The sequence below is a fragment of the Pseudorasbora parva genome, chromosome 10 (genome assembly GCF_024679245.1).
Source record: "Pseudorasbora parva isolate DD20220531a chromosome 10, ASM2467924v1, whole genome shotgun sequence".
NCBI lineage: Eukaryota > Metazoa > Chordata > Actinopteri > Cypriniformes > Gobionidae > Pseudorasbora > Pseudorasbora parva.
The window spans coordinates 38,845,443-38,869,731 of NC_090181.1; the positions used below are offsets into that span (position 1 = coordinate 38,845,443).

General features: G+C 39.9%; 2 protein-coding genes across 7 annotated transcripts in view; both read right to left on the reverse strand.

The window, feature by feature from the left end:
- Positions 1-1,398: 1,398 nt before the first annotated feature.
- Positions 1,399-16,251, reverse strand: si:ch73-340m8.2 (tyrosine-protein kinase Src42A). The gene is made up of 9 exons (XM_067456062.1): positions 15,782-16,251; positions 13,266-13,387; positions 12,833-12,999; positions 11,388-11,547; positions 9,383-9,538; positions 9,234-9,289; positions 4,857-5,004; positions 4,648-4,779; positions 1,399-1,903 (listed from the first exon to the last, which is right to left on the reverse strand). Exons 1-9 carry the CDS (start codon positions 16,072-16,074, stop codon positions 1,710-1,712), a joined length of 1,428 nt encoding a protein of 475 aa, XP_067312163.1. The 5' UTR covers positions 16,075-16,251; the 3' UTR covers positions 1,399-1,709.
- Positions 16,252-16,258: 7 nt separating this feature from the next.
- Positions 16,259-24,289, reverse strand: part of gckr (glucokinase (hexokinase 4) regulator) — a 38,405-nt gene continuing 30,374 nt past the window's right edge. For all 6 annotated transcript variants that reach the window (XM_067456057.1, XM_067456058.1, XM_067456059.1 and 3 more), the window contains exon 19: positions 16,259-16,683. In XM_067456057.1, the coding sequence (XP_067312158.1) occupies positions 16,561-16,683 (123 nt within the window). In that variant the 3' untranslated portion in view covers positions 16,259-16,560. The remainder of the gene's footprint in view (positions 16,684-24,289) is intronic.

Below are 24,289 nucleotides of genomic sequence, written 5' to 3' on the forward strand. Positions count from 1 at the left end.
CGTTTTGTTCTTGGATTGGGAGGGTTTTAGTGAGCTTTTGGGCTGGAAATCGTCAACCCAATCTGGCAACACTGCATTCAATGACTGTACACTCACCAGTGGCGGCATTCTGTGCCTGTCCACGGCTACTCAGGAAGTTGTTTAAAATCTTGCCGCGCCACAGAGCGCCATTTCAAGGTTTTATATTAAATTTATATTCTATTTCCCTCAAATCGTCAATGTACATACCGATTTAACCATGGGCGTAGATTACGCGGGGGGCGGGGGGGACGTGTCCCCCTCACTTTTAATAAAATGTATTTTCGTCCCCCGCACTTTTACTGGCTCTCACCGATGCTAGTCGACCCGCTCCGAGCAGGATTCGAACCACGTTACCTGCGCAGCGGCGGGCAAGTTAAAGGGATACTTCACTGCATTTTCATATTAAACTATGTTATTCCCTTAACTTAAACGAGTTGATACATACCTCTCTCGTCTCAGTGTGTGCACTTAATCTCTCTGACACGCAGTGACGATCTGATAGCATTTAGCTTAGCCCACTAAGCCCAGTTCATTCACTATGGTACCAAACAGAGATCAAGCTAGAAGTACCAAACACCTCCACGTTTTCCCTATTTAAATACAGTTACACTAATAGTTGAACGATCAAGTATGGTGACAAATTAAAACGTGGTGCTTTTCTAATAGGATTAAAAAGGAGAACTATAATGTATGGCGGATTAGTACTTCTGAGAGTACTTCGGCTCGGCGCAGTAAAAAGTCCCGGCCGAAACATCTTCCCTCACATCTCCCTATTGACAGAAATGAGAGAGTAAGGGGGAGGAGTGAGGAAAGATGTTTCGTCCGGGACTTTTTACTGCGCCGTGTCAGTCAATTCAAAATTGAGCTCACACGTCAGGTGGCGGTGTGAGATACATGAGGCGCGGCGCTGAGCTTCGCGTCCAGTTTTGGTCGCTTTATTGTTTTATATGTACATATTTATTAATTTATATATTTAATATATTATTATTATTCGCTTTATTAAGTTGTTGCTGTGTGCAGTGTGTAAAGGAAAATAAAAATATTCCTGCTGAATGTCGTGTCCCTCCCAAACCATTCACACACACCAGGGTATTCTCACAAAAATGCGTATAAATAGTACGAGTGTGCAATGTCGTGGAATGTATACGGCAAAACTAATTTTGGCGTGTCTATGGCACGCTGTTTTTCGCGTGCATATGAGACGCATTTTATGGCGTATTATACATACGAACCCCCCACCCCACCACCCTAAACCTACCCAAGCGCGTGTCATATATACGCCATAAAGTGCGTATCATATGCACGTGAAAAACAGCGTATCATATGCACGCCAAAATGAGTTTTGCCGTATACATTCCACGACATTGCACACTCGTACTATTTATACGCATTTATGTGTGATCGGGTTGCACACACACATAGATGATTCGACTATCGGTCGACCATAGAAAGATTTGACAATTCTGATTCTAATGTCGAAATCCTTAGTCGGGGACACCCCTAGTGGTCTCTTAATTTTTTTTCCAGCGCTGTATATAAATGTGGAACTAAAATGTTCTTAATTACTTTATAATGCATTTCAGGAGATTTTTTGTGCTTTTACCTCTGTAAACTATTATGTAAGTGAATGTATACTTGTTGGTTACATATAAGCTACCTGTATACCTCAACTCAATTATCTACAGAGTCTACTCCAGTTCAGTAACAGGCTCATGGATGAGAACCATCAGCTTGTCCTTCAGCTCTGTAAATGTTGGCCTCTCTTTAGGGTTTGACCTCCAGCACAGCAGCATAATGTCATAGAGCGCTTCGGGACAACCAGGCGGTCGCTGCATCCTCTCTCCTCTCTGAATGGCTCGAACGCATGTCATTTTGTCTTGACCTGAGATTGTAGAAGGAAAAAATTTACCAGAGTTGGGTGAGATGCAATCTAATCTAAACACTGAGGCAAGGTTATCTCAAAGTTAAAGGGGGGGTGAAACACTCAGTTTCAGTCAGTGTCATGTCAATCTTGAGTACCTATAGAGTAGCATTGCATCCTGCATATCTCCGAAAAGTCTTTATTTTTTTTATAATTATATAAGAAAGATGCGCTGTTCCGAGTCTTTCCGAAAAAAGCCGAGCGGGTGGGGGCGTGTCGTGTGAGCGGAGCTAAATAATGACGTGTGCAGCAGCGCGCTGCAGTGAGGAAAGTGAGTCGCTCTGTGAGGAAAGTGATTCGCTCTGTGAGCAAAGTGATTCACTCAGTGAGGAAAGTGATTCGCCCGCCGCGTGAGGAAAGTGATTCGCTCTGTGAGGAAAGTGATTCGCTCAGTGAGGAAAGTGATTCGCCCGCCGCGTGAGGAAAGTGAGTCGCTCTGTGAGGAAAGTGATTCGCTCTGTGAGGAAAGTGATTCGCTCAGTGAGGAAAGTGATTCGCCCGCCGCGTGAGGAAAGTGAGTCGCTCTGTGAGGAAAGTGATTCGCTCAGTGAGGAAAGTGATTCGCCTGCCGCGTGACGAAAGTGAGTCGCTCTGTGAGGAAAGTGATTCGCCCGTCGCGTGAGGAAAGTGCTAATACAGATCGACCGCCGGCCTATCAGTGGGTAAGTCAGTAGCTACTGGTTATATCACCTGTTTAGCATCCTACAAGCCAGCGCTTTGATGGGCGTAGCCTGTTGCTTTCGCTCTCTCCCTCTCTCTCTCTCACACGCTTCCGGTAGAATTGTCCGTACGGCCCATACAAGGAAATTCCGCCCCCGTTAACGTCAAAGGGGACGCATGATCTCAAAAAACTTGCCGAAACTTATGACTAACCGGAAGTAGTATTTTTGACAAAGAAATACTCCCATCAAACGTCCACCTTAACTTTTGAAACTTTGTCTATGTTTAGTATGGGATTCCAAGTCTTTAACAGTGTAAAAAGATCAGTATGCATGAAACAGCATTTCACCCCCCCTTTAAGGAACAAACGTTTGGTCAGTAACATGTTGAATATTCATTCAAAGTTATCTGGACTTTAATAACGTTTGAAGAACATTAGCACAAGAATGTTATTTATATATCACAAATGGAACTTTTTAAAAAAAATTTAGTTGGATATTTTTTCATAGCCTAATATGTCTATGCAATATTTTAAATTTTGCAGTGGACTGAGTCTCAAGAGACGCCAGCTATACTTTTCTGTTGAAATGAAAAATCTCTGACATTTTGAGTTGTTCAAAGTGTTTCTAAAGATACTGGTTGATAGCTAGCTACTGAAGGCAAACAGGAACATGTTTTTGTCACATGCCTGTCCTGTCGTGTGTGCACTTGTGGGTTTTGTTATGTTGAGCATGTGCTCGTGTCCCTGTCAGTTCCCTCCCCCTTGTTATCTGATTATTGGTTAATTTGCCCCACCTGTTCTCCCTCATTATCTGCCTTGTTTGTTCCCTTTATAATCTCCTTGTGTTTGTCAGTCTGTGTTGGATCCTTGTGTAATGTCTGCGTCTTCCGTCCTCCCCGTGATTCTGTTGGTTTGTTTAAGTTTGTATTTATATTATTCTATTATGTGTTTTTCCCCCTCGTGGGTTGTTGTTTTGAGTTTATGTTTTATTTTATAATAAATGATCATTTTCTGCACTTGAGTCCTCGCACCCTTTTCCCTTGTTTGTGACGTGACAGACAAGGGAAAAGGGTGCGAGGACTCAAGTGCAGAAAATGATCATTTATTATAAAATAAAACATAAACTCAAAACAACAACCCACGAGGGGGAAAAACACATAATAGAATAATATAAATACAAACTTAAACAAACCAACAGAATCACGGGGAGGACGGAAGACGCAGACATTACACAAGGATCCAACACAGACTGACAAACACAAGGAGATTATAAAGGGAACAAACAAGGCAGATAATGAGGGAGAACAGGTGGGGCAAATTAACCAATAATCAGATAACAAGGGGGAGGGAACTGACAGGGACACGAGCACATGCTCAACATAACAAAACCCACAAGTGCACACACGACAGGACAGGCATGTGACAGTTTTGTGTAACGTTAGCAACATAATTACTAGCTGTTTAATAACGTATAGTAAAGCAAAAGGATTATCATATAAATGACCGTTACACTGCAAAAAATGCTCTTCTTATTTAGTATTTTTTATTTATTTTTTTCTGTCCAAATATCTAAATATTCTTAAATCAAGATAAATTTACTAGATAAGCAAAATTAAATTTTTTCTCCAGAAAAAAAGAACAAATGGGGTGATTTTCTCAGTGGGGTGAGAAAAACAATCTTATTTCTGTTTGGGACGGAAACAAGAAAGAAGATATCAATTTAAGAAAAAAAATATATTTTTCTCACCCCATTGGCATATAATTGTACCTGTTTTAAGCAAAAACTCACTTCATTTTGATTTTATTTTCAACAAAACAAGAAAAAATATCTTATGCCGTTTTACATATCTAGTAAATGCATCTTGATTTAATAATTGTTAGATATTTAGACTAGAAACAAGACAAAATGACTAAGTAAGAAGAGCATTTTTGCATGAACCTTTTACATTTAAACTATTTTAAGAAACAAATAATATTTTTACAATTATTGATTACATTGGGAATTTTACCATTTTCAGAGAATATTCTGAAAAAGGATGTTTACCTGGGTATGGGTCATCTCCATACGTGACGATTTCAGTTAAAAGGATGCCGAAAGACCAGACGTCACTCTTGCTTGTGTACTCCTGTTGATCAAATATCTCAGGGGCCATCCATTTCACAGGGACCCTGACATCTGGAGGTACATGAGAACTGTTGTATACATTTTGTCTTATAATTTGTTTGCATGAACGTACATATCAAATATCTCACCTGATGAAATCCTGTTTCCTGGTAGATTAATTTGAGCGAGTCCAAAATCTGCTATTTTGCAACATTGCATATCGGTAAGCAGAATGTTCTCAGCTCTCAGATCCCTGTGAACTATTTTGTTCTCAATGTAAATCATTCCTTCTGTAATCTGAGAGATTCAACAACATAAAGACATAGAGCTTTAATCAGCATAGACATTGAGGGGGACAAGTCTGCCCCGAGTAATTAGAAATGGCTAAACTGTTCCCCCTAATTTCTTACACTTGCCAATATTTGACTTAAAGTAAAAATTTTAGTTGGCTTTACAGTGCTTGTCAATGTCAGAATTATTGAGAGTATTGCAGTATTTATTATGAATATTCATGCTCATCATTATTACTTTTTTTAATGATGAGAACAAATTAATTTACCCTAGTAATCTTTAATTAAAATAATTTCCCCTCGCTTGTCTCTTCTCTGATGAGTGTCTATTGGTGCGAGGGCAACCTGTCACTCACATGAGATTGACCAATAGCAAACCACAGTGAAATTCTCCATGGACAAAATCAAGTCCTGTCCAATACTGTTTCTTGTTTAAGTAGCTCTCAAATCCCTCTCCTAGTGTTTAAGACATGCTGTAGATACATCCTTATCTTAGCTTCAACTAAAAGGATCCCTGATGAATTCTTTGTGCTGCTGTAAAATCTCACTGTGCTTAAATCAGCCTTAATAAAGCAAGATGCGCTGCTGTTGTGAGTGTTTGAGTGATGTGAATAAATGTTTTATGTATGTGTACGATGAGGGCTTCCTCTTTCCTCGTTCCTCACCAACATGAGTGCATTTAGTGACATGTCCTTCATGAGGATTGATTTTCGGGCCATGGATTGGAAGACGGAGGACAGAGAAAATGAGGAAACATCACTGTGAAAATTGAGGAGCAGCCAAATGAATGCATGACAGCAGAACTGAACGAAATTGCAAAAAATGAACACTCTCCCCCTAATATTAATATCAATGTTGCTGTGTCGAGCTGCATAAACCAACGGAGCAACGTCTATGGGACCCACTTTATATTAGGTGGCCTTAACTAATATGTAATAACATTGTAATTTATCATTTGATACAATGCACTTATTGTGTACATACATGTTTTTACATTGTACTTAGATTTTTAAAAATACCTGCATGTAATTACATCTGTAATTAATTTATGTAGTTACAATTGTAATTACACTTTTAACACAGAAAAATGTGGGAGTTACATGTTAAAGCTGTAGTCCGTGAGTTTTGCCTCTGTGTCACCACCTCTGTTTTAACCTAAAATTGCAGTTATTTGCAGTTATCATCTGTTCTTGAATTGTGCATAAGCTCCTCAGCGTGGATGAATCTAATGTGTGTGTGAGTGTGTGCGGCGTTGCTGTCAGTCACCGCACTGCTGTGGATCCTGTACCTCAGAATCACATTCTACATCTTTGAGTATAACCTAAATAAGAATTTTCACCAGAAAATGTAGTCTAAACAAGTAACATGTCTGCCACTTTGGGGAACAAAACATTACAATAAATCCAACACGATCACATGTGAATGCGTATCAATAGTGCGAGTGTGCAATCTCGCGGAATCGCTGTCACGTACAGATAAGGGAAAATAGGGAGAGGACTCAAGGTGCAGAGGACTAAAGATTTAATTGTAAAAATAAACATAAATACAAAACAAACACCCTCGAGGGGGCACAACACATACTAAAACGTAAACCAAAACTCAAAACATAACAAATATAACTCAAAACATACCAAGAGGAATTACAGGGAACCGGGAGGCGTGGACACGACACAAAACAACAATCCAACAAAGACTGACAAACACAAGGAGCTTATAAAAGGGGACAAATCAAGCAGGGAATGAGAGAACACAGGTAGGGCAAATGAAACCAATAATGAGATAACAAGCGGGAGGGATCAAGACAATGACAGAAGCACATAGACACTATAACAAACCCACATGTGCACACGAGACAGGACAGGCATGTGACATTACCCCCTCCCTATATGAAGCGGCTACCAGATGCTCCACCAGACCAGACCAGGGCCAGGGGAACAGACCAAGGCGGAAGGGGAGGGACAGACCAGGGCGGAACTGAGGGACAGACCAAAGCGGGAGAGGAGGGACAGACCAAGGCGGGATGGGAGGAACAGACCAGGGAGGGACGCAGCATTTACTGTAACAGAGTCCGCCGGCCCAGGGGGCACCAGCACATGGTCTATCGGAACTGGGACTACCGGAACACGATCCACCGGAACTGGGAACCCTGGAACTGGGACCACCGGAACCGAGTCCACTGGAACACGATACACTGGAACTGGAACCACCGGAACATGATCCCCCGGCAAAGGGACCACCGGCACACAATCCACCAGAACTGTGGCCACTGGAACACGATCCACCGGAACTGGGACCACTGGAACACGATCCACCGGCACAGGGACCACCAGCACACAATCCACCAGAACTAGGACCCCCGGAACATGATCCACCGGAACTAGGACCCCCGGAACACGATCCACCGGAACTAGGACCACTGGCACACGATTCACCGGAACTAGGACCACCGGCACACAATCCACTGGAATTAGGACCACCGAAACACGATCCACTGGAACTGGGACCACCGGAACATGATTCACCGGCACAGGGACCACCGGCACACGATACACTGGAACTAGGACAACCGGAACAAGGACCACCGGCACACGATCTACCGGAACTGGGACCACCGGAACAAGATCCACCGGAACTGGGACAACCGGAACACGATTCACCGACACAGGGACCACCGGCACACGATCCACTGGAACTAGGACAACCGGAACATGATCCACCGGAACTAGGACCACCGGCACACGATCTACCGGAACTGGGACCACCGGAACACGATCCACCGGAACTGGGACCACAGGAACTGCCTGCAGAAGTTTGGATAAAGCCCTGTGCTCTTTCCAAGCATGCAGGACTGCCACTACAAAGCATCCCATCACAGCCCTCCAGGCTGTGTGTGGACTCAGGACCACCGGAGCAGGGACCACCAGAACAGAGTCCTGGGAACAGAGTCCATTGGAACTGAGTCCATCGGAATACGAACCACTGGAACTGGGTCCACCGCAACATAATCCATTGGAACTGAGTCCACCGGAACATGGACCACCGGAACATAATCCACTGGAATGGAGTCCACCGGGATACTGACCACCGGAACTGGGTCCCCCGGAACAGAGTCCACCAGAACAAGGAATACCAGAACAATCCATTGGAATTGAGTCCACCGGAACACGGACCACCGGCACAGGGACCACCGAAACAGAGTCCACTGGCTCAGAGTCCACCACCGGAACCATGGAACGACTGGGATCCAGGCGGTCAATGAATTCCCAGAACCCCAGATTCCCCATTCTCTCCATCACCCCCGGACAGAGGGGCATGTCAAGGCAGAGGTTAAAAAGGTCTGCCTTTTCTGTCTCCTTGAGGAACAGGTGATGCACCTTAATGAGGAACTGGCAGGCAAACTCTCTTACACCCATCCCTGCTGATGGATGTATTGTGAGTTTACCTGCCGCATCAACTGTAACCTTCGGCTCCACTCCATAGATAAAAAATAATCACACATTATGCCATGTATGACATGTTCTTGGGTAGGATGGGGGTGGTGGGGTGGGTGGTTTGTGTGTATAATACGCCATAAAGTGCGTATCATATGCACGCCAAAACTCATTTTGGCATATAGATTCCACAAGATTGCACATTGTTATGTTTGTGTGCATTTTCGTGAGATCGGGTTCAATAAATCGCACTACCAATGGTGATTAAATCTAATGATCACTCATATAACATCAAACCGTGCAAATTATTATTATTATTATTGTTATATTTAATTCTCAAATTGTTCATGTTAGCAGCATTAGCATTGCGTGACTACGTGTATTTAGTTTTATTAGCTTTACCTGAAGTAGATTTTTCAGTATAATCTTTTGCTTTTGACTACGGGTGAATCACCAGTTGTCACTGATGATGTATTTGGGTCTTTCTGTATTACAATTCGCCATCAAAATGATTGAAAAATGATTCAAGCTGCTGTGAGAAAAGGCTATAAATGACTTGACCTAACAACACAAAGACAAGCTTAAATTTCCAGTGGGAATCCACATACCACTCAAATTATAACATTTTTTATAAGCTTACCTTTGTGAAAGGGGCTAATGTAGCTAGGAGATAGTTTTGTATTTTAAATCATTTTTAACCACAAAAAAAGAGTTACAGACTACAGCTTTAACCTAAACCAAGTATGTGATTTTTGATATTTAATACATTCCAAGCTATTGAATTACTCTCAAAGTATCAAGTTACCTGGACAGCAAAATCCATCATGAGCGAAAACTCTAGATCTTGTTTCTCTTTGTGGCCTGAGGAAAGATAAAAGCTTATGTGTATGTCCTCAAGATTATGGTAAAGGTATGTGGTGTTTATCATCTGCAAGTTTATATCAGTTCACTTACTGACGAGAAATTTCTTTAAAGAGCCATTTTTCATGAGCTCTGTCACTAAACAGACAGGTTCACTAGTGGTACACACAGCATAGAGCCTCAGCAAACGCTCATGGCGAAGCTCTTTCATGATGTCAATCTCGGTTTTGATATATGGATAATTGACAACTGCAAGTAAAATGGTACAAACAATAAGTTGCATCATATAACAAACCAATTAAAATCGTTTGAGCTGTGCTTTTTATATACAGTGATAAGACAAAACATTATGACAAGTCACAGCTGAATCGAATATCGTTCATTATCTCCTAACTAGGCCACACATTAAAGGGGGGGTGAAATGCTGTTTCATGCATACTGATCTTTTTACACTGTTAAAGACTTGGAATCCCATACTAAACATAGACAAAGTTTCAAAAGTTAAGGTGGACGTTTGATGGGAGTATTTCTTTGTCAAAAATACTACTTCCGGTTAGTCATAAGGTTCGGCAATTTTTTTTCGATCATGGGTCCACTTGACGTTAAAGTTTCGGAATTTCCTTGTATGGGCCGTACGGACAATTCTACCGGAAGAGCGTGAGAGAGAGAGCGAAAGCAACAGGCTACGCCCATCAAAGCGCTGGCTTGTAGGCTGCGCTGCACACACAGGTGATGTGACTTCAAGAAATTAACAATGTCACCAAAAAAGTGCGTTTTTGGTTGCCAGACCAAGACAGTCCTGTACAGATTGCCAAAAAAACCCGCGTTAAGGCAACAGTGGATGTAATTTGCTTTTCCGGATCAGCAACTGAGTTGCACAAAGGTTTATGTCTGTTCACTGCATTTCGGTGCCAACTGTTTCATAAACAAGGCCCAGCTCGACGCCGGATTTTCCGATCGCCTAATGCTGAAGGATGGAGCAGTCCCAACGATAAAGGTCCCAACGTTAGAACCGCAGGCGGTGAGTAAGACTGCTTCAAATGTCTGTGTTATTGCCTATGCCCATCAAGTAGCCCAAACATGATCACGTATAGTTAATTGATCAATGGAGCATGCGATGTGTAGTGCGTGTACATTTGTTTAGCTGACCACTATATGTGTAACTTTATGTTTGTGTATTGTAAAAGCACTCCAAACAACAATACACAAAGAGTGGGGAAAAATGTTGAACTAAATAAGCGCGCTTCTTCATTCAAATGCGCTACTATTCCGTGTCTTTCTATGTAAACACTAACTAGCCTGCCGTGCAAAACCAGTCCGCTTACTACAATTGTCTACACAAACCACGCGTAAACACACACACACACACATGCACAACTGCACTTCCCACATGTACACCTTCAAAGACAAAAATACGACGATATAATTCAAGTATAAATATGTAAATAACACAAGCCGCTAAGCATATTATATAGTTAGTGTACAACTTGTACCACATAGAGACGTCCTGCTCTAGTCGTTTTTGCTGCTGCTCCTGTTCAACTGCAGCCTCTGGGTCTGATTCCGGATCATAGATGTATGGCTGTATCTGATTAAAAGCCATATTTTTATTTTGAATAAAGTTTTTTCCCGCTGTTAGGGATGACACAGCTTTACGACGCACTCAACACAACAGCGGCGCGCACACGTCATTATTTAGCTCCGCTCACACGATACCCCCCCACCCGCTCGGCTTTTTTCGGAAAGACTCGGAACAGCGCATCTTTCTTATATAATTATAAAAAAAATAAAGACTTTTCGGAGATATGCAGGATGCAATGCTACTCTATAGGTACTCAAGATTGACATGACACTGACTGAAACTGAGTGTTTCACTCCCCCTTTAAGATCTGGGTAGATTAAATGGTAAGCATACAATATAACAATATAGAAAGAACCCTTTTGGCACTTAAAAAGATTTCTATATAGAAACTTTTAGGGTTTCCAAATATGTAGTGCTGATAGAACCTTTTAAGGTTCTATATAGAACCTTTTCTTCTAAGAGTGTATGGGACCTAAACCAGTTGAGAACAACTGAATAAACCTATTTATTGATTACCTTTGAACTCTTTGATGGCCACGTCTGTTGTTTTGTTCCAGAGCCCCTGCCACACCTCTGCAAACTCCCCACTGCCGAGCTTCTTTACTTTGGTTAGTGAACTTCTCTCTACCTCCCATTTGGTGTCAAATGACAGAGTAAGAGGAGCTGGCTGGTCCAGCTAGAAGAGTAATGAAAAGATTGGAAGTAAATTTAATTACAGCATGCTGCCCAATATTCTATCCACAACTTTCCTGCAAGTCTTAGTGGGCGTCGCCATGACACTCGATACTTCCGGTTGACAGTATCTCAGTTCCGGTTTAGCACACATAACAGTTATGCTGTGTTCACACCAGACGCAAGTGGCGCGAATAAATAGTCCAATTTGTGCGAAGTTGGACGCGTAAACATTTTGAATCCATTCGCTTCATTCACTACACAACAGACGCGAATTTGCGTCATGGCAGGCTTCTGCCAGGCAGCGGCAGTCGTCAGAAGGACTAGCCGAGTTAAGGCTTCTCTCACCGGGATTAATGAGCGCTGAGTGCCGCTGAGCGCCTAGGTCTCACACCTAACAGGACCCGTTTGACATGTTGCCTAGCAGCACCCCACAACTTCCATTCAATGCCCAACAAGCTTTAAATAAACTCAAGAATTGTGATGTAGAAGTAATATTTGTATTTTAATATTTGTAACTGTTGAAATGTTAATGTCAGACATTGTCAGTAAACTTTTTTTTAATCAACATGAAAATAGATGCATGAATTTAAATGAAAAATGCATTGTAATAAAAATTAACATTTAATTGCTGTAAATAATTTTTGAGTTCATAAATTAGTTCAACCTATTTAAAATACTGCAGTAAAACTGTATAATTTTTGCAGGGGGTATGTTTATTGTTTTCAAAAATTTACTGATTTAATGTGTAGCAAGACCACTCTAACAGCCGAACGTTACTATCCAAATAGAGACCTGCACTCCCGCGGGACCCAGCATAACCGAGTGCGGCGCGGGATAATATTTGATGGGTGAATGCGGATGCGGGTGAACAAAATAAATAACTAGAAACAAATAAACCTTTATTTATAATAAAATAAAATCGATTAACAGGCGCATGGACGGAAAGTAACTCTCGCGTGGTTCATAGGAACAGCCAAGCCTACCACACAGTGGCAAAATGTCTGCGCCGCATAACTCAGGTGAACCGCTTAGTGCTACAGATATTAGTAAATTATTGTAAGATAGTCAGATCCATGCGACTATCTGGGACATGTGATCATTTTGCCTGAAGCGTTGTTACAAAAGTCTACTCCTGAATCCGGATAATGCAACCAACGTTTAGCAAATAACAGTACAGACTAACGTAAACCGGAAGTTCGTTACCGGCTTGTTCTACGTTGCCATAGCGATCATGGGAAAGGTCAGAGTTCAGGAAAGTTGTGGATAAGTTTAAAATATTCACTGACCTTCACACAGGGTTCATAAAGCTTTGCGCAGAGTCCGCCTTCATTTTCAGAGTAAAACTTTACCAGCTCATGCAAGGTCTTGAAAGTTGTATGATGAACAAGGAAAAACTGTTTGTCAGTTTCTCTCTGTTTGATCCTGTAATGTCTTGCATGAGGTCCATTCCTCACTTTAAAAGAAATCATTACAGTTTTATAGAAAATGTTATTCAGCTGCTCTGAAAGTTAAGATCGATACTGGTTTAATTGATTGATCTCTTTTCAATTTAGTAAAGAGTGCAAAGAGTATATATATATATATATATATATATATATATATATATATATATATATATATATATATATATATATATATATATATATATATATATATATATATATATATAAATGAAAAGCAGTAGACTTGAGACATAATGTGTATGTGAATCACATGTACCTGATAAGTAGTATTGATTATTCTCATGACACTTCCAGATGAGAAACGCACCCTCATGATTCTGGGGTCTCAGCAGACATCTCCTGGCTTCTATACGCATTTTAACATTCTCAAAATACCATCTGAAAATTAATCCATACTAGATTTTATTATGTCCATTTTTATTTGTGTAGTATGTGGTGTAGCAACATTGTACAAAGATCTATAAAATTAATTAACCTTAAAGAGAAAAATTTTTTTTAACACTTTATTTTAGGATTCAATTCTCGCTATTGACTACTGGCTTATTAACATGCATATTATTAGGATATTTGGCTGTTTATTAGCACTTATAAAGCACATACTGTAATCCATTAATCCATAAAGCACATCCATTAATCCTATACCTAAACTTAAATAATACAAAAACTACCTTAGTCATTAATAAGCAGTAAATGAGTTTATTGAAGCAAAAGTTGTACTATATACTGTAGGTGTATATACAATTATACATGAATGAAATTGAAATGTACTGTTTATTAAATTTGTAGATTTGCAAAGTATACTTTAAGTATAGTTCACTGTAATATTTATGCTGATTTTTTTAATTTTTAAGAATAATGGTCTGGAAAGGTTGGAAATATTAGATTTTTTTAACATTACATGAATTAAAATATAGAGGAAATGTGTTTATTTGTAAATTTACTTGATTTTTCATTTATTACATTTTTTAAATCTTTTTTTTTCTTCTTATAGGCCTAACACTGTGAAAAAAAGAAAAGTTGACATAACTTAAAATTGTAAGGCAATTTGCTGCACAGCGTTTTTGAGTTTGCTCAACTTTTACACAAAGTAGGTCACAACTTAATTAACTAACGTTTCCCAATTAAGAGAGATTTATAAGATAATTTATAAGATCTCCCAATAAAGATCTTTTGTTCAGCTGAGGGGGGTTTTATGTGTTTTTTTGTTTGTTTGTTTGTTTATTTTGTGTTGAATTTGTTTGTGCCACCAACACCAGTGTTTTCTTTAGTTGGGCAGTTTGACAACTTTTTAATGTTAGTGTTTCTCTGGCTGCTGAATAAGAATTGAATCATTGTGTAGTGGTTTAATTCAGTGATTTTCTGACTGAGTTTAATATGAGCAATATAACATTAACTTTGTTTTATTGTGATTCTAGAATCAGATCCAGCACGGTTTTAATCAGAAAAGCTAAATAAGGTTTAAAACCAATTAAGACCTTTGCTTTGACCTAGATTTTCTCCCACAGACATCAAGAATCAGTGTATGAATAGGCTTGTTTGAGATGCGCCTTGCCTCGCCTGAAATAAAGACGAGACTAGGCGGCTGCAGTGAGGGGAGGAGTGAAAAAAGTGCAGGCAAGCTGGACCGTTCTCTCTTCTCGTAGTGGATCAGACACCTGCGAGATCAGTTGCAGATATCGCGGGATTCACACTCGTGTGCTCTGTTGCTGATAAACTGGATGTAATTTAAGTTCTGTTGCTTTTATATGAAAATAAATATTATGAACAAGACTCCCAAAATTTTTGTTATTTATTTCCTTTCGAAAGGCCTGTTTATCAAGCATTTTTACTTTAATTACACACGTTTTTATATATTTTTATTAATATGACAACAATCACATAACCCACAGAAAGACCGCACTGTCCGAGAGTTTGAGAATATGCACACATAATTTATACACATAAAAACATGATATCAGAGTTTTAAATTCAAATATATTAAAAAACAACCTTGCATCACAGTTGTTTAAACCAATGAACATTATGCTGTGTCGTCAGCAAGTCGTTTCCCATCATGCTTTTGCTCAGCGCAGTCGGTGGAGAGCAACTTCGCTCGACTGCAGAATCCGACACATCCGCCTTTCGCTTGCGAGAGATTTTTGACATACGTCGGTATGACATCAGAGCAAGGCAGACCGCCCTCGGACACATTTCTAACCGGCATGCATCTCGCGCTGATCACCAGTGATCGGTTCTGCAGATTTTGCTCATCTCAAACAAGCCTAATCTCAACAATGGTGACATGTTTCATGTCGCACCCAGAATGCATTGTTAACTTGTTGCAACTTATGCTTGTAAAATTGCAATTACAAATTTAATTTACAATTAATACTAAGTTGATCGAACAATTATTGAACCAACTTCTTTTCACTGTTAAGCCAACTTTTTTTGCATTTAATTGTCCAGTTAACTAAAACATAATCCAACTCACCAAAATGTAGGCTTTTCTCATGACTGTTTTCGTGAGATTCATCCCGACAACCCATATCTTAGCTTTCTATCTGTAATTCCCAAAACCCTATCTCTGTGATCATTCTCATGAGTTATGTGTACAGAAAAACACAAACTGAACAGTGATAGCACTGTAGCTATTTCACCAGAACTTGTGAAACTGGAAAGACGTGATTCCAGTTTCATTTAGGGCAAGGCTTCAAAACACAAAGCGTTTCATTGCTCTGTATATTATTCATTCACACAAGCTCAAATTATCAAAAGTATAACTCGAAGACTTACAACTCAGCCTCGACGCTATCCAGCGGTTTGACAAAGTCTTTAGGCACATATCCCTTTTCCTCCACAAAGCCTTCAGATCGGTCATTCTTAGCTGTGCGTCTCCTCACGTACAACCAGTACTCTGTCTCTCCCATCACTTCCAGAACATCTCCTTTCTTCAGATTTAGATCCGATATTGTGCGGGAGGTATAGTCGTGGATTGACTTGACCCTTTTACGGTTGATTGAAGGCTGTTCCTTCTTTTTTGGGCAACACGAGCAGCAGCATTTACAGGTGATTTCAGAATTCCCCATGTTCACCACCAGTCATATCTGCTAATGCCGTGTGCATTTGTGCAGAATGATGGTACAATGGCATGACTTGCTCACTATACTACCAACACACTGTAGCCAGACAGGTTTCTATTGGTTTACGGTTAGAAGGGCAAGGAAGTATTTTAGTGAAACAATGATCAGAATTTCTCTGATGTCATCCAGCAATAACAAAAGGCTACAGCTTGCATGCATATATTTTCCTTTAAAAAAGGCGTTGTAGTAGATACTTCAGTTACACAGATGCTAAGCAACCTGAAACACAATATATCTTTAAATAAGTCCCTTCATTGTGAGAATGCATCATTTTATTCTATGTTCAGACTGCAAGTGCTCTGATTTTTTGACACGTTTAATAGGTGATAATTGGTGGGTCTTCATTTATTATTACATTTGTAGACTTGCAAATTATAAATGAAAATAAACTTAATTTAAGTATCAATTATTTTATTTTCTGTTCAGTGCTCTTTATTTTGAGGAGTTGAGGCAAATGCTCACTGCATCTCGAATCACAGGATGACAATCCAAATGATGCTGTGCTTCAGCATGAGTGCAGCCACTCTGGATCATCACCAGTGCAGTCGGGACCACCTACCAGGGCAGAAAATATCAGGTATAACAGTTAAATTAGGCCCACTTTATATTAGGTGGCCTTAACTACTATGTACTAACATTTAAATTAATTATTTGATAAATTGCACTTATTGTGTACATACATGTTTTGTACTTACATTTTTTAAAATACCTGCATGTAATTACATCTGTAAAGAATTTCTGTAATTACATTTATAATCACACTGTTCCATACACTTCCCTTAACCCTACACTTCAACTATGAAAGACAGAATGAGGAGGAAAAAAATCAGAAAACCACATTGTCTAATTTTTAAAGAATTTATTTGCAAATTATGGTGGAAAATAAGCATTTGGTCACCTACAAAAAAAGCAAGATTTCTGCTCTCACAGACCTGTAACTTCTTCTTTAAGAGACTCATCTGTCCTCCACTCATTACCTGTATTAATGGCAAATTATCAGTATAAAAGACACCTGTCCACAAACTCAAACAGTCAGACTCCAAACTCCACTATAGCCAAGATCAAAGAGCTGTCAAAGGACACCAGAAACAAAATTGTAGGCCTGCACCAGGCTGGGAAGACTGAATCTCCAATAGGTAAGCAGCTTGGTGTAAAGAAATCAACTGTGGGAGCAATTATTAGAAAATGAAAGACATACAAGATCACGGATAATCTCCCTCGATCTGGGGCTCCACACAAGATATCACGCTGCGGGGTCAAAATGATTACAAGAACGGTGAGCAAAATCCCAGAACCACATGGCCAGACCTAGTGAATGACCTGCAGAGAGCTTGGACCAAAGTAACAAAGGCTACCATCAGTAACACACTACACCGGCAGGGCCTCAAATCCTGCAGTGCCACTTGCTTAAGCCAGTACATGTCCAGGCCCGTCTGAAGTTTGCTAGAGAGCATTTGGATGATCCAGAAGAGAATTGGGAGAATTTCATATGGTCAGATGAAACCAAAATATAACTTCTTGGTAAAAATCTCAAATTGTCGTATTTGGAGGTGAAAGAATGCTGAGTTGCACCATACCTACTGTGAAGCATGGGGGTAGAAACATCATGCTTTGGGACTGTTTTTCTGCAAAGGGACCAGGACGACAGAGCTGTGTAAAATAAAGAATGAATGGGGCCATGTTTGGTAAAAACCTACTTTCATCAGCAAGGGCATTGAAGATGAAACTTGGCTGGGTCTTGCCTAGCGACAGCCCCAAAACATCACTGCTCTACAGGAGATCTGCATGGAGGAATGGGCCAAACTGCCAGCAACAGTATGTAAAAACCTTGTGGCGACTTACAGAAAATGTTTGACCTCTGCTATTGCCAACAAAGGGTATATAACAAAGTATTGTGATTAACTTTTGTTATTGACCAAATACTTATTTTCCACCATAATTTGCAAAGAAAATGTGATTTTATGGAGCTTGAGTGATCAAATGGAATTCAAGTGTAGTTCAGGCAGACAACTGATCGCTAAACATTATCAGCTGACGCTCAGCTGATTTGTTACTCCACCTACTCTAATCAATTATCGTATTTAAGCTCATTCAAACTCATGTTCCTCAGTCTGTCGCACAGACATTTACACATTGACAGGTTCTCAGCATTGCATTTGATTCAATACTTCTCAATACTTGAGGTTCACGTAAGCTTACATACCCAGGGCTCGACACAGTAAGTACTACCATCTTGCTAGCATTTTCAACTAAGGGCATTTTCACAACTGAAAGTCCGCCCCAACGTCCGAACAGAAGTTCATGTTTGTTTTGATACATTCAGTAAGTTTGTAAGTAAGGCTAGCGCACTAAAACATTTTACATGGATACTTGCAAGTTACATTCATCTATCTGGGCTGCATCTTGACATTGATTTGCTTATCTTACGTGCGTCTGATTTCAGCGTTTTGTAAATTCGGTGGGTAACTTTGACAAGAATGAATGAACATACATATTGGTGCCACTAATGAATCTTCTTGAACGAATCTTCTAGGTGAACGAATCATTCTCATTCACGTGGTCTATTGACTCCTATTTTGTTCACTAAAAATCCTCCCTCCACAAACAGCTGGGAGCTATTGGCAACGAGCGCATGCGCAGCTCGGTGGACTGTTGCATTCTGTCAAAGATTGACAAACTTCGAGCCAATAGCGTTCAAGTATGAGATGTGACGGATCATGTGATTGTTGAATCAGTGAACGAATACGCCCTTTACTGACCGAGATGCTTTGAGTCTGTCTCTGAACGGGGGATCTTGTTAGCGAACGAATTGAACAAATTGATGCATATTGTTTGCGAAATGATGAAGTGAACCAGTTGTTGAACGATAACGAACAGGTGGCGCTCGGCTCGTGTAGGTGGCATATTGCAGCAAAGAGCGAAATATACACTTTAGCATTGTAATGAAAACAGTGTAACAACACAGACTAATGGTTACATGATTACCTCACAAGTGTGTTTGTATTTTATTTTCATGCTTGAACAGTTTCTTGTTTTAAATTTAACGACTTCATTACATTTGAGTCATGTCATGCTCTTCTCGAAAGTCAGAAATCTGGACCAAACTGTAAAATGTATTTTAGAGAACCTGTTTTAAATATAACAATACCTTAAAGTAAGCTACATTAAATCCTGTGTAATGACTATTTCAAGCCATCTTATATTCTGGGGAGAGAAAACGTATAACGTTATGATCCTGCAAACCTCAAAGGCCATGATTTCATTAAATAAATGTGAGCTTCACGTTTCAGAGCATTCTACAGCCTGCACACTACAATGCTTAAGAATGTTTAAGTTCAGAGCAATGTGTGGTCAATGAATAGCGTGCATCATAATGCCAAGCAAATTCTTATGATCAATGTAACGGTTTGACCCAGATAACTCTCGTTGAATCATGAAAATAAAGAGCGTGAAGGCAAAAAATCTGTATTTCACATGTTTAATGGTAAGCACACAGACACGCCCTGCCTCATACATGAGGGATTCACTCTTTCATAGCATCACAAATAAAAAGTAATGTTAAGTCTCATGTTTGTTGGGGGTTTGTTAATAAATTCAGAGTATCCTATGTATCAAGTATAGTCTGGCCTCTATAGCCTATTCCTCTGATCACGCATGAACAGATTCTAAAATTAGTCAAGGAACCGCGTTCCCTACTCCTTTGAGGTACGCTAGCTCCAATGATTACAGCAATCTGACGCATAGAATTCAACAGTCTGTCACACAGACATTTACAGCCTTTGAACTCCCCTATCGGCAATTCAAAATGATCCTCATCTAACATGGCTGTAAGGCTATTGAGAACCAGCAACATACAACTTTATCTCTCCAATTCTGAATGTTTCAGGAATTTTCCCGCATGCAACGCTCGTTGGTAATGTGAAGTCTTACATATGTTTGGTGGGGGTTTGTTAATAAATTCAGAGTGTCCTATAGCTATATCCCTCTGATCACGCATGATTGGATTCTGAAATTAGTCAAGGAACCGCATTCCTTACCCTCTTGAGGTACGCTACCTCCAATGATTTCAGGAGCCGCGTTCCTCTTAGACACGCTGTCTTTAGTAGTTACGCAATCTGACGCATAGAATTCAACGTTATTGTGTTGGGGGATTCTGTTTAATGGATGTATCTTTGTATGCATCTTTGAGCCTAAGCCTTTCGCCAAATTAAAGATTGTCAATAAATGTAATTCTCAAAGTGGTCCTGACTGAAATGGAGCTTGAGTGATCGAATGGAATTCAAGTGTAGTTCAGGCAGACAACTGACTGCTGAACAATATAAGCTGACGCTCAGCTGATTTGTTGCTCCACCTACTCTAATCAATTATAGTATTTAAGCTCATTCAAACTCTTGTTCCCCAGTCTGTCGCACAGACATTTACACCCACCTCCACCCCTTCACCTCCTATCTTCATTATCGAGTATTGGATTCTGTGTAGAACTCTTATTGTTACCATGGTATATTTTTCTGTAATATATGATAAGAAACATTTGGTTATTATGAAGGCTGGGGGGATTCTGTTTCAAGAATGTATCTCGAGCTGCCTAGTATGGCAGCTCGAGCATCTTTGAGCCTAAGCCTTTCGCCAAATCAAAGATTGTCCATAAATTTCATTCTCAAAGTGGCCCTGACTGAACTGGAATTTTTTTCTTATTCTGTCTCCCAGAGTTGAAGTGTATCTATGATGAAAGGCCTCTCTCATCTTTTTAAGTTTATGCACAATTGGTGGCTGACTAAATACTTTTTTGCCCCACTGTATAATATTTATAAATAAATATTCGGATCCCCAATGTCACGTGATTTCAGCAGTTTGGCAGTTTGACACGCCATCCAAATCATGAATCCATATGCTGATTCACGACCGTTTGAATCTTTATTTGAGGATTGAAAACAAACATGGAAGAGAAGACAATGCTGAATAAAGTTGTAGTTTTTGTTATTTTTGGACCAAAATGTATTTTCGATGCTTCAAGAGATTCTAACTAACTGATGTCACATATGGACTACTTTGATGATGTTTTTATTCCTTTTCTGTACATGTACAGTATAGTGTGCCTACACTTAGATACGCTCTCGGACTAAATATAAAATATCTTAAACTGTGTTTCGAAGATGAACGGAGGTCTTACGGGTATGGAACAACATTAGGTTGAGTCACTAATTACATAAATTTCATTTTTGGGTGAACTTTAATCACTCAATGTCACTTTAGCCCCGTTTCCATCGCATGATCTTTTCCCAGAAACTAGGGATTTTGGGGTGGTACTCGGCGTGTGTCGTCCGCAGGGATCAGGGTCTAAATTAAGTTCCAGGTAAATATTTCCCTCCTCAAAATGGCCTTGCTCGCGAGGTAGTGCTTTTTAAGGAACTTTTGGGGGTGGCACTTGGGCGCTGAATATACTGATTAGTTGAGTTCATGCAGCATTTTGATTGGTCGACTTGATGCAGCATTTTATTTCAGCCACTATTTTTAAAAGTCTGTTGTGGTGCGTGCAGTAAGAGTGGTTTGCTATTCAAATCAAGTCAACTTTATTTATTTAGTGCTTTTAAAATGACGATTGTTTCAAAGCAGCTTCACAGTGTTACACAGTGTTAAAATATTGCAACAAAATTTGAGAAAATGGTGATGTTAGCAGCTTATTTTAATTTATCATAGAGCGATAATGTTGGCAGATCAGTATTATTGTTTATACAATTAATTAAGACCTAATAAATTCTTTTTAATTGGATATTTAGTTTAATTATTTACTTCAAAATGTTAGTGTCCCCAACTGAGCAAGCCAAAGGTTATCAATGTCGAATCAACAAGAGTTTAAAAAAATATGGCTGAAGGGGCAGACGACGAGGTTCAGGCTTTATTAAATTTATTTGCAAAGGACAAAATCCAGTGTTAAATGTGAAGTCAACATGCACAGTCCGACTTCACTGGACTAATCTTGACAGTTCTTTAGACCGCAATGGAAACGCAGACAGCACCAGGTCTGGGAGAAAAAGAGATCCCTTTCAAGAGGTTCCTCGTAATGCGTATGGGAAACATTCCTTTTCACGAGAATATGAAGCAAAACTTTATTAATCAAGGTATCTATGTAAAGCGCAGTGCAGCTGCACGCCAATAGCCCGGCCCAGCTCTCCTCACTCTCCCCTCTCGTTCCGTCGCGCTGAAGAAGTGCCGTGGAGAGACAGAGTTTTTCCTCACTCTTCCTCTTCTCTTGTTCAGTCGCGCTAAGAAGCACCGCAGACAGAGAATACTAGAGTAAATAAACAAACTCAAGCCGAAGCTCACGTCACAATGCCGCTGCCGTGCTGAAGAAGCGCCACGGACAGACAGTTTTTTCCTCACTCTTCCTCTTCTCTCGTTCAGTCGCGCTAAGAACTGCCGCGGACAGAGAATACTAGAGTAAATAAACAAACTCAAGCCGAAGCTCTCGTCACTCTGCCGCCATCGCCGTGGTTGCGTAGGTTGCGCCCACTACACAGTGCGTGCCACTGCACACTGCACAAAGCCTGCACCGCCAAAACCTAAAAACTATCCCCACAGTGTTACAAGCTCAGTGTTACAGCACAAGCAACCAGGTTAACAGGTCCCTATTACTAAGCGGCCTGCCCCTGAATCTAATTCAACCCCTGGCTTCACAAGCCGGACCAGGACAAGATGACAGCTCCATTCGACATTTAAGGCTAAACAGGACGTTTCTGAATGGTTGGTTAATGTAATGTCACTTTGATCTGTCTTTATCTACTGGCAGGGTAATGTTAGCATGAATGCTTTGTGTTTACTGATGTTTGCCAGTGATGCGTAACAACACAATCAGGGTCGGCTCTGACCAATTTGCTGCCCTAGGCAAGATTTTACTTGGTGCCCCTTGTATCAAGGATTTTATATGTTGGTTGTGTTTTTATATAAAACATTTAAATAAACACACACACACACACACACACACACACACACACACACACACACACACACACACACACGTGTCTGGTTCACTATATTTGTGGTGACTCTCCATAGACGTAAAGGTTTTTATACTGTACAAACTAATACACACACTGCCCTTGCCCCTAAACCTACCCATCAAAGGAAACATTCTGCATTTTTACTCATCCGATTTATAAGCATTTTGAAATGTAGGGACCGTTGGGTGGTTCCCACAATGTAGGTGATCTCAGGTTTTACCATACTTATGTTGACATTTGGTCCCCACAATGTAATATAAACAAGGACACACACACACACACACACACACACACACACACATAACAAAAATGTATGTATGTATGTATGTATGAATGTATGTATGTATCCTCCACTAAACTACGCATTCTCATGTTTTCACCATTTTTAAAGAAATTTTTATATTTAGTGTGCATTTTATTTTTTTAAGCTATTTTAGATAAACCTGTATATAAATATCATTACTAATTTCAGAAAATACATTTTAAAAACGCCATATATCCCCTTACAATTGCACAACTGAGTAAAAACTTTAGGCTAAAGAAATATATATATATATTATGTTTATAAACAATTAACATGATTTTTTACAGATTCTGATCACCCAGAACAGCTGCTTACATAAAGTTTAAGGTAAAAATATCAGAATTTAGTTAGCAAACATTCATATTCAGATAATGCAATTAGATAAACTGTTCATTCATTTCATCACTTTACCTCTGTCTTTATCCCCTTATTCCTTATCTTTCCTGTATCAGAGGGCTTCGGTCTTTTTGACACACTGGCCAGCCGTCATAAATAATTAGGCAACTTTCACTATCTGGGGCGAGCGAACAAGCACATTAAAAACGAAAGCAATTCTGTCTGTTAGATGTGTGAGAGGCGACGCGACAACAAATTCCCAACGTTAAACTGATCACACGTTCAGTATCGAAAACACTAAAGCACTCGCTGGGCAGGGGTCTGGGAAGAGTCTATGGGATTTATTTAAGGTTTTTTTGAGTAATATTTCAAATTAATATTAATAAAAAGTAGCAGGAATAAACCCCGGAAAAATCACTCATTTTGCCTATTCCGCCTATGCCACGGGCCGGCCCTGAACACAATTTATTTTTAGACAGTAACAGACACCGTTATAAACCATCTACATAATTAAGCTTAGTGT

What these genes read in the sequence shown, in the direction of transcription:
- si:ch73-340m8.2 (XM_067456062.1), bottom strand. Translation starts at nt 16,074, where the DNA reads ATGGGGAATTCTGAAATCACCTGTAAATGCTGCTGCTCGTGTTGCCCA. An exon ending in GATAGCGTCGAGGCTGAGTT is followed by an intron (nt 13,388 to 15,781) that starts GTAAGTCTTCGA and finishes ATTAATTTTCAG; the next exon opens with ATGGTATTTTGAGAATGTTA. An exon ending in AGGAAACAGGATTTCATCAG is followed by an intron (nt 4,780 to 4,856) that starts GTGAGATATTTG and finishes ATGTACCTCCAG; the next exon opens with ATGTCAGGGTCCCTGTGAAA.